Below are 11,024 nucleotides of genomic sequence, written 5' to 3' on the forward strand. Positions count from 1 at the left end.
TTTAGCGTGGATGGCGCAAAGGTTGGTGTCCTCGAAGAGACCGACCAGATACGCCTCGCTGGCCTCCTGCAAAGCCATCACAGCGGAACTCTGGAAACGTAGATCAGTCTTGAAGTCCTGAGCGATCTCGCGGACCAGACGCTGGAAAGGCAGCTTGCGGATCAGCAGCTCGGTGCTCTTTTGGTAGCGACGAATCTCACGCAGGGCCACGGTGCCGGGCCTGTAACGATGCGGCTTCTTGACACCACCGGTGGCCGGTGCGCTCTTGCGGGCCGCTTTGGTCGCCAACTGTTTTCGTGGAGCCTTGCCACCGGTCGATTTACGGGCGGTCTGCTTTGTACGTGCCATGGCGGTTTATAATAAGACTGTGAACTTGACCGACGAACGAACGGACGGCGGAACGGAACGTGACGAGACGGAGAGCGTTCAGACAGAGAATGAAGCGCAAGCGCCTAATGCCCGGTTATTTATAGAGCGAGCGCACCCGATCTCTCTCCCTCTCGTTCACGGCGCACTTTCATATGTACCATCTCTTTCGCTCTCTGTGTCTGCTGTACTATATAATGTGAAATACATTATAAAATGTTACAAAACGAAATATTATTATTATTATTATTATAATTATTTTAATGATTAATGATTACAACAATTAATTAACGTACGTATAATTACGTTTTACGTGTTTGTATGTACACACCTATGTACAATACATGCGTACATGCGGACATGCGTGCGTACATGCGTATTGTACATACATACATATTTATTTATGCGACAAATCGATCTCGAAGTCATACGTTACATTACATTATTATAATCGATCTCCCACATGTACTCACAGAAATATCAGTAACCCCGTCCCTAGTCATGCATGCATACGTACATACACCGATTATTTTAAATTAAAATTTATAATATATATATATATATATATAATATTATAATAAATGAATAATTGCACACGCTAAATGCGGAATCAAAGCGGACGGCGGCAATGCATCTTTCATCTTACAGCAGTAGTATAAATAATCACTAAGTAATTTTATGATGTGTATTATTAATATATTGAATATATTATAAGAGACGGTGAACACCTCCGACATAGAAACTTTAAATGCGAACAGTTTTGCGGCCCTGAAAAGGGCCTTTTGTTTTGTTTGGTCGGTTTGACGAATGAGCAGCAGCACGAGCACCTCACTTCGAGCTGGTGTACTTGGTGACGGCCTTGGTGCCCTCACTGACGGCGTGCTTGGCGAGCTCCCCGGGCAACAGCAGCCTCACGGAAGTCTGCACCTCCCTGGAGGTGATAGTGGACCTCTTGTTGTAGTGGGCGAGACGGCTGGCTTCGGCGGCGATGCGCTCGAATATGTCGTTCACGAACGAATTCATGATCGACATGGCCTTACTGGATATGCCCGTGTCGGGGTGGACCTGCTTCAGCACTTTGTAGATATAGATGGCGTAGCTCTCCTTCCTCTTGTGCTTCTTCTTTTTCTTGTCGGTCTTGGAGATGTTCTTTTGAGCCTTTCCTGACTTCTTGGCGGCCTTACCGCTGGTCTTGGGCGGCATGATCGAGTAGGAGTAGGTTGACGAATCAAATGAAACTATACGAGACGCGAGTACGTGTTAACGTGCACGAGTCACAATTGGTAATGTTCGTGTTACGGCCGCGCCTCCGTTTTAAATACGCCCCGACCGGCGACCGTAGCACCCGGTAACGACCGCACTGATCCCCGCCGGCACCGGACGTCGGCGCGCCTCTCGACCAATCGCGTGATCGCGCGCGTCGTCCCTAGTTTCTACGCTTCTGTACGGATATATTATTATATATATATATCGGTACGGAATAATAAAAAATAATAATGTAATGAATAATAAATTAATTAATTGATATGACCCATAATAATCGTCTCAATGAACTTAAAATCAATAAATGAAATTGATAATAATATTGCCGTAATTAAATTAATTTATAAAATTTGTTCTTTGTTTTTTTTTTTGTTGTTGTCGTTGTTTATGTATGAGAGACCATGAGACATACGGGTCGCAAATACACATATGCACGCCCCATGATCAATTATTATGTACCTATCTATTATAGCAGAAAATAATGCATGTTTATTATTTTAATGCGCGAATGAATGACCGATTGTTATTTCATACATAACACACAACGCTACCCGCTGAATGGACGCACAAAGCGTACGTGCATATACGTAAATACAATATAATGTTCGAATACTTTAAAACGTAAACAACTACCTCGCTACGGAAACGAGCGTAAAACAGTGCAGATGTATGTTGCGGCCCTGAAAAGGGCCTTTTTAATTTGTTCAATCACCATCAATCAAACCTAATCCCGAAGACTGAGGAGAGAGGAGAGAGCTTCGTCGAGTTACAAGACTTAAGCCTTTTTCTCGGTCTTCTTGGGCAGGAGCACAGCCTGTATGTTCGGCAGTACGCCTCCCTGAGCTATGGTCACGCCGGAGAGTAGCTTGTTCAACTCCTCGTCGTTCCTTATGGCGAGCTGCAAATGTCTCGGTATGATCCTGGTCTTCTTGTTGTCCCTCGCCGCGTTGCCGGCCAACTCGAGCACTTCGGCGGCCAGGTATTCCATGACGGCCGCTAGGTACACGGGGGCGCCGGCACCGACGCGTTCCGCATAGTTGCCCTTGCGCAGCAGCCTATGGATACGGCCCACCGGGAACTGGAGACCGGCACGAGCTGATCGAGACTTTGCCTTCCCCTTCACTTTACCGCCTTTGCCGCGACCGGACATGACGAATGATAATTATTATTTAAATATAGTATAGTAAAATACAGTAGGCGTCCGAACGATCGAACAGTATATTGTGGAATGAAAAAACAGGCATTTTTTTTTTTTTTTTTTTTTTTTTTCGGACTACTCTAATGCTGTTGGCCGTAGCTGGCCTTTACAGCTTCACCGGACGTTATGGGGCGAGTGCAGATGGCACTCCAAACCCGCGGAAGGACTTATGGAGCGGCTGAAGGCCAACTCCTGCCCGACGGATACGACTTTAGTCTGAGGGCACCACTAGGGGTTCGAACCTCGGCTCAGGCCGTCGTAATTTCGATCCCCGTTTGAATTGGACGGGGGATCGATCGGAGGGGCGCCCGGGGGCGCCGGTGTGGAGCGCCCGGGCGCGCGCAGGCGCCCGGTTGAATGCGCGATATTGTGTGTTTGAGGTCGTCGTCTTCGCCGGCGAGGACGGTGTCGTGTGTGTGTGTAAAAGTGTGGTCGGGGTGGAACGGGTGGGCCCGTGGGGAGGTTACCTGCCGTTATGGGGTCGTCGGGGTCAATGAGAACGTGCCTCGGGCGACGTTGTCGCGTATGTCGGATATTACTCCTCGGTGCGTAGTCGACCGCACTGACTATAAGCGGATTAGGGTGGGATTGGGCAGAGTCGAAGTAGCGTCGAGACGCTTCCTTCATAAACTGCTTGATGGAGGGCAGATTAAGATCGCGGTGGAGATCTACGCTGCGAACGAACCACGGCGCACCGGTGGCTCGACGCAGAAACCTATTCTGAATGACCTGCAGTCTGTTGATTAAGCAGTAGGGTATGTGGGCGAATACGGGACTAGCGTAGGTCATGATGGGACGGATGCAAGCCTTGTATAATGTCAGCTTGTTGCGAAGCGACATTTTACTGTGCTTGTTAATAAAAGGATAGAGTCGCCCTAGTATAAAGGCGGCTCGGTCGCGGACACGCTTGATGTGAGGACGAAACGTTAGTTTCCTATCTAGGGTGACGCCGAGATATTTCGTTTTCGAAACCCACGGGATGTTTTGGCCGAATAGTTCGATCGGGTGATTCATAGAGTCGAATTCCCTGCTAAAGTACACTGCTGCACTTTTTTCGGGATTGACTTCTATGCGCCACCGACGGAACCATTCGCCCAGTATCGTTACGGCTTTCTGAAGCCGTCTGGCTATTGTCGCACGGGACTTGGCGGATGTAAAGAGAGCCGTGTCATCGGCAAACAGCGATATTTCGACTTTTAAGTCGGAGAATTTGGGGATGTCGTTGGTGTACAACGAGTAGAGCATCGGAGAGAGGACGGCGCCCTGAGGGACGCCGGCTCGTATGGGGTGCGGGTCGGATAACGCTCCGTTTATACGGTAGCGATAAGAGCGATTCGACAGGAAATCTCGTACAATGAGTACTAGCCTGTCGGGGACACCTAACTGATGAAGCTTGTAAATCAAGCCGTTGTGCCAGACTTTATCGAAAGCCTTAGCCACATCGAAAAATAGGACGCCTGTACCGCCTTTGGGGGACTTGGTGGCGAAGTACAGAGTGTTTTTGTGAATGTGCTCCGTGATGCGGTGCACTTGATGGACGCATGAGTGTTTGGCTCGGAAGCCAAACTGCTCATTGATGAGCAGGCCTTTGGAGTATATAAACTCCTTTAGGCGGGCGAGGAGGATTCGCTCGTACAGCTTGCCTATAGCCTTGAGGAGGCTGATAGGACGATAACTGGACGGGTCGGATTTATTTTTACCGGGCTTGGGGATGCCAATGACCACGGCTTCTTTCCAGCTGTCTGGAAATATAGCGTTGGACAGCGCCGCGTTAAAAATAGCGACGAGTAATAACAAAAGTTGGGATGGCAGACTTTTGACTAATCTATTCGATATGCCGTCTGAGCCGGGTGATTTTTTGATAGGTAGTTGTTTAACTAGCGTTTTGACCTCATCAAGCGTGACTGGTGAGAGGGATTCGGTGGGCGGGGTGGACGCGATGCGTTCGACTTCGGTGTCTATCTTCTCGAGATGACCTGCCTCGACTGGGAGCGTGCTGGGGGAGCATTGGGCTTCTAAGTTGGACGCTAGACACTCAGCCTTGTCTTCGTCGAAGAAGGCTATAGTGTTGTCGGGTCGGACTAGCGGGGGCATGTCGTTTGTCTGTTGGTCGGTTTTGAGAGATTTCGCTATGCGCCAGTACGCGGTGTGGCATGGCGTTATCTCTTCTAGGAGCTTGCCCCACCGGCCGTCCCGGATCTGCGCGATGCGCTCCTTAACGCTACGCTGTAAGGCTCGCAGGCGCACCCGGTTCGGTTCGGAGGGGTAGCGATCGTACGCTCTAGTGGCTGCGTTCTTATCGCTTATTAACCTCCTTACGTCATCGGGGAGCTGCCAGCGACGGTCGTCCGTCGCCGGTACCTCCCTGGAGCAGTCCTTGACTGCCGACTGCAGGTGGTTAGTAAGCGAGTCGATCGCAATGAGAGTGTCCTCGGTGGACTCTATGACGTCGGGAATACGGTTTAGTATCGGTGTGTCGGTCGATTCGAGAGATTTCTCGAGTCGTTGCCAGTCTGTTATTGTTTTGGTTGGTAGTGGCGTGTCGGGCGGAGGGCCCAGAAGGAGGGTTACCGGTCGATGGTCCGAGTTAAGCTCGGCATGGACTTCTGGGGAGCTCACCCGTAGGGTTACGTTCCTCAGCAGTGCCATGTCCAGTATGTCGGGTCGGTGGTTCACGTTATGGGGATAATGAGTAGGGCGGAGCGGGGCGATTATCTCGAATTCGAGCGAGTCGGCTAGTCTGTCTAGTTTGTGGCCGTTTGTCGTGGACACGTGGCAGTTCCAGCGGGTGTGTTTACAATTCAAATCGCCAGCCAGAATGGTGGCGCTGTTGATATCTAGGAGGGCGCGTAGGTCGCTTTCCAGCAGTAGTTTGCCGGGAGGCTGATATACGGATGCCACGGCGAGCGGTCGGTGGCCGGTCATGCCGAGAAGACAGACGGAGGCCTCCATATGAGTGAGAGGCGGTGTTTGTAGCGGTATACAATGTAGGGACCGTTTATAGTATATGAGCGTACCGCCGCCTCTACAGGCGGTGCGGTCGTTCCTAACTAAGTTGTAATTGGCGATTCTAGGATCGCGGACTGAACGTTTCAGTAGGGTCTCCTGCACGAGGAGAATATCGACTTGGTGGTCAGTGAGAAAGGAGGCGATTTCCTCCTTTTGTTTTTTTAATCCGAACGCGTTAAAAAACGCTATTCGAACGGACCGAGGCTTTTCTCTCTGAGCTCGAGTACCCATAATTACAGGTTAAAATTGAGGATGGCGGTAAGTACGCCGATGTGCTCGCAGACGGCTGCGAGCCTATTTTGGGGCGACTCCTTATACAGGCGGAGCTTGGAGGCCAGAAGGGCAATCTCGTTAGGGTCGATGGTGCTGGCTAAGCGAGCGACCAATGCGAAGTCCTGCGCGAGGGAGCTGCCGTTGGCCTTGGGGGCCGCGGGCAGTGTTTTGGGGACGGGTTTGTGTATGGGCATGGGCGGGGCCGATTGGGCGGGCGGGGCCGACTGGGCGGGCGGGGCTTTCTGGGCGGGCGGGTTGGGTGCTACCTTGCTTACAATTGCCGGGGGTTTAATCCAGGCATTGTTAGCAGGCAGAGGGGCGGGTACGAGTGGCTCGGGTTGTGTTTGAGTTTGAGCCTTGGCGGGGGCACGTGCCGGAGCACGGTTGCCCTGGGTGTGGGTGGCCTTCTTTTTGGCGGGACGTGGGGCGCGTGAACAACCGCGGTAATTCGCGGTGTGACCCTCTGTGAGGCAGAGGGTGCAACTGGGGGGCGTGGGGGTGTTGGGCCTACGGCCGCAATCTGCGGTGGCGTGATCGCCTAGGCACTTGACGCACCGTGGGCGAGCGAAACAATTACGGGCAGAGTGCCCGTAGTTCTGACAACGGTGGCATTGTCCGGGGTAGGTACGCTTGCGAGGCGCCTCTACGGAGAGTGAGGATAGTTGGCAAACGCTCTTTATATCAAAGATCGATTTGCCTTCTGGGGATAAATCTAATACGACTAGAACAAGGTCGATAGCGGCCTTGTTGCGTGAGCGCGACTGGTACATACGATGTACCTCGTGCGCTGGGTAATTCTGGGACTGAAGGTCCTCAAGGATGGAGTCTGTTGAGAGCTCCTTGGGTAAACCGCGTATTACAACGCGGAGCTTTTTCTCTTCCTCGAGAGCATAGGTGTGATAACCTATGTTTTTCTCCCGCAGGAAGGTGGTGAGACGACGATGGTCGTCAGATGATGGGACTGATACTTTGATCCCTATTGAGGTAGCCTTAGCATGGCTGAAATTGATATGCTTGTTTTTAAGCATATTGGATACGGTGTTCCAGGCACTTTTGTCCTGGATGATGACGGGGGCGGGGCTTTGGTCTCGGGGTGCGACTTGCGTGCACTCGGACCGGGGGCGGTTTTAGCGGTGCCGTCATGGGCACGCTTTGTTTTGGCTGGCTGGGAGCCCTGGGTCTTCTTGGCACGCTTGTTGCCAACAAGAATAAAATCGTCCTCGTCTGAGGAGACCGGGGGGATGGGAGAGGGGACGTCGCCGTCGCGGATGGCGTCGAGCTCCATACTAGGAGCGTCAAGCTCCGCGACGGAGTCGTCCTGCTCCATGGCGGGCGAGGCGGGTTCGGCCTGGTCGGCTTGGGTCGGGGGAAGCGGCGGGAGCCGTTGCGAGTCGTCCTCGAATTCGTCAGTGTCAGTGTTCGGTTCGTCAGTGTGAGTCATCATTGGGGACGCGGGGGGCGAGCTGTACACTAAGTGGACGGGCTTGGCGGCTTTGAATGCTATAAAAGCATTTAAGATGCCGGGACACTTTTTTTCCAGGAACTGGAAGAACAGAGGCATATCGGCCTCTGATAAGGACATTTTTTTGAACAGTGGTAATGTTAATTACCACTGTTCAAAAGAATAGAATAAGAGTAGAAATAGTAATATAAAACAATACAATAACAATACAACAATACAATAACAATACAATACAATGAAACAATAGGGTAAGTCAGTACTTAAGATAAGGACGGTCGTCGGCGGGTGCAGCCGACGGTGTCAGCGGGGGCCTCCCTGCCGGGTGAGGCAGGGGGGTGAGTGCCTATTGATATGTGACCCTAATATGTAAGATCACTAATCTTATTGAGTGAAAAATGTGTACCTAAGCGAACCTACTTGGTGGCGTCGGCGGCGGGCGGCAGGCAGCAGGCGTCGGCGGGTGTTGGTGGCAGCGGCGGCGGCTCGGATCGGCGCGTCGCGCAATAGGCGTGACGCACCTCCCTAACTCACGACAGTCCGTGCCACTGAACGTCCACACACAACACTTCACTTCACTTGAACGAAGAGAGTTTCTCCTTCAGTCCTCACAACACAACACTACACACGCGGAAAGTCCGGTAGCACTGTGTCGGAACGGATGCCGAGAGCGCGGTCGGCCGCGGTCGGCGCGGGACACGGAGGCCCCGGGCCACGCTAGGTGCACCGAGTGCACCTAACACGCGGCGAAGTATAAGAATAAGAACGCGCGAACGTAACTGCGCTACGTGCGCGCGCGCGGTGGTTTGCTCGAGGGAGCAGAGAACAGCGAGACGGCGGCGGGACTAGCGAGCACATACGTGCGTTCGCTAGCGCGTCGGTCAGCGGAATGTGATCGAAAAGCGGCGCGCGGTCCCATTTATACCCACCTCGACGGCCCCCTCCCGCAAGCCCGCGTTTCCCCCGTACCTCGTCCCCCGACCTCGAGCCCTCGTCCCGCGACCTGCGATCTCGAAGCAAAATCTCTTATTTATTTATTTTTATATAGAATATTATTATTATTTATAATTATATTCGAGTCGATTACTACGGTCGTCTAATTAATAATATAATAATCTAATCTAATAAAGAATAAATACATAGCATTTATTATATCGGACAATTCAACCAAACGCAAGTTATGTACATAGATAATAATCGTTACATGTAAAAATTGAGTACTACGACAATAAAGAACATCATACAGCCATTCGCCTATATTCGGACTATATTCAGTATACCATAGGATATGTGCCCTGTGAATCTTTTTTTTTTTTTTTTTTTTTTTTGTTTATCGAAAAGACGTGACCTGAATATACGTACGTAGATGATATACAACTAATTAACTGTGTCTACTGACTACACCGCACTACTGCTCACCCTCTCGTCTACACTCTACAGCAATAATATAAGTTAATTAGTTTAAATTGACGACACAAAATAAGCAATACTAAATTCAATCAAGTAAATGAATGAATGAATCGATTCGGTTTTTACGTCGTTGACAAGTTAAACTAGACAGTGATCTCAACGAACGGAAACGTTAACAAAGTACAGAAAACATTTGTGGCCCTGAAAAGGGCCTTTTGTGTGTGTGTGTGTGATAATATTCTTCTTCTCCTCTCCTATACACCACCGTCGTACCGTGTACGTGACACGCGTATACGGCGCGTATACGACTGTCACGACCACGATCACGACGAGAGAGTCGAAGTCCAATACGAAGTGACGACAAGCTCAAGCACGTTCGCCTCTGATACGGCGGGCGAGCTGGATGTCCTTCGGCATGATGGTGACGCGTTTAGCGTGGATGGCGCAAAGGTTGGTGTCCTCGAAGAGACCGACCAGATACGCCTCGCTGGCCTCCTGCAAAGCCATCACAGCGGAACTCTGGAAACGTAGATCAGTCTTGAAGTCCTGAGCGATCTCGCGGACCAGACGCTGGAAAGGCAGCTTGCGGATCAGCAGCTCGGTGCTCTTTTGGTAGCGACGAATCTCACGCAGGGCCACGGTGCCGGGCCTGTAACGATGCGGCTTCTTGACACCACCGGTGGCCGGTGCGCTCTTGCGGGCCGCTTTGGTCGCCAACTGTTTTCGTGGAGCCTTGCCACCGGTCGATTTACGGGCGGTCTGCTTTGTACGTGCCATGGCGGTTTATAATAAGACTGACTTGACTGACGAACGAACGGACGGCGGAACGGAACGTGACGAGACGGAGAGCGTTCAGACAGAGAATGAAGCGCAAGCGTTTTTTTTCGGACTACTCTAATGCTGTTGGCCGTAGCTGGCCTTTACAGCTTCACCGGACGTTATGGGGCGAGTGCAGATGGCACTCCAAACCCGCGGAAGGACTTATGGAGCGGCTGAAGGCCAACTCCTGCCCGACGGATACGACTTTAGTCTGAGGGCACCACTAGGGGTTCGAACCTCGGCTCAGGCCGTCGTAATTTCGATCCCCGTTTGAATTGGACGGGGGATCGATCGGAGAGGCGCCCGGGGGCGCCGGTGTGGAGCGCCCGGGCGCGCGCAGGCGCCCGGTTGAATGCGCGATATTGTGTGTTTGAGGTCGTCGTCTTCGCCGGCGAGGACGGTGTCGTGTGTGTGTGTAAAAGTGTGGTCGGGGTGGAACGGGTGGGCCCGTGGGGAGGTTACCTGCCGTTATGGGGTCGTCGGGGTCAATGAGAACGTGCCTCGGGCGACGTTGTCGCGTATGTCGGATATTACTCCTCGGTGCGTAGTCGACCGCACTGACTATAAGCGGATTAGGGTGGGATTGGCAGAGTCGAAGTAGCGTCGAGACGCTTCCTTCATAAACTGCTTGATGGAGGGCAGATTAAGATCGCGGTGGAGATCTACGCTGCGAACGAACCACGGCGCGCCGGTGGCTCGACGCAGAAACCTATTCTGAATGACCTGCAGTCTGTTGATTAAGCAGTAGGGTATGTGGGCGAATACGGGACTAGCGTAGGTCATGATGGGACGGATGCAAGCCTTGTATAATGTCAGCTTGTTGCGAAGCGACATTTTACTGTGCTTGTTAATAAAAGGATAGAGTCGCCCTAGTATAAAGGCGGCTCGGTCGCGGACACGCTTGATGTGAGGACGAAACGTTAGTTTCCTATCTAGGGTGACGCCGAGATATTTCGTTTTCGAAACCCACGGGATGTTTTGGCCGAATAGTTCGATCGGGTGATTCATAGAGTCGAATTCCCTGCTAAAGTACACTGCTGCACTTTTTTCGGGATTGACTTCTATGCGCCACCGACGGAACCATTCGCCCAGTATCGTTACGGCTTTCTGAAGCCGTCTGGCTATTGTCGCACGGGACTTGGCGGATGTAAAGAGAGCCGTGTCATCGGCAAACAGCGATATTTCGACTTTTAAGTCGGAGAATTTGGGGATGTCGTTGGTGTACAA

The 11,024-nt window shown here is 51.6% G+C and overlaps 2 protein-coding genes across 2 annotated transcripts; both read right to left on the reverse strand.

Moving 5' to 3' along the window:
* Window positions 1-956: 956 nt before the first annotated feature.
* On the reverse strand, window positions 957-1,785 carry LOC131840778 (histone H2B-like). The gene has a single exon (XM_059188976.1). The coding sequence runs from the start codon at window positions 1,567-1,569 to the stop codon at window positions 1,195-1,197; it is 375 nt and encodes a 124-aa protein (XP_059044959.1). The 5' UTR covers window positions 1,570-1,785; the 3' UTR covers window positions 957-1,194.
* Window positions 1,786-2,404: 619 nt separating this feature from the next.
* On the reverse strand, window positions 2,405-2,838 carry LOC131840779 (histone H2A-like). The gene has a single exon (XM_059188978.1). The coding sequence runs from the start codon at window positions 2,777-2,779 to the stop codon at window positions 2,405-2,407; it is 375 nt and encodes a 124-aa protein (XP_059044961.1). The 5' UTR covers window positions 2,780-2,838.
* Between the last annotated feature and the right edge of the window lie 8,186 nt (window positions 2,839-11,024).

This window comes from Achroia grisella, unplaced genomic scaffold (genome assembly GCF_030625045.1).
Source record: "Achroia grisella isolate CSIRO2021 unplaced genomic scaffold, CSIRO_AGI_Agris_v1 utg149, whole genome shotgun sequence".
Lineage (NCBI taxonomy): Eukaryota > Metazoa > Arthropoda > Insecta > Lepidoptera > Pyralidae > Achroia > Achroia grisella.

Bases quoted from the DNA above. Each gene is read 5' to 3' on its own strand.
- LOC131840778 (XM_059188976.1), bottom strand. From the start codon at position 1,569: ATGCCGCCCAAGACCAGCGGTAAGGCCGCCAAGAAGTCAGGAAAGGCT.
- LOC131840779 (XM_059188978.1), bottom strand. From the start codon at position 2,779: ATGTCCGGTCGCGGCAAAGGCGGTAAAGTGAAGGGGAAGGCAAAGTCT.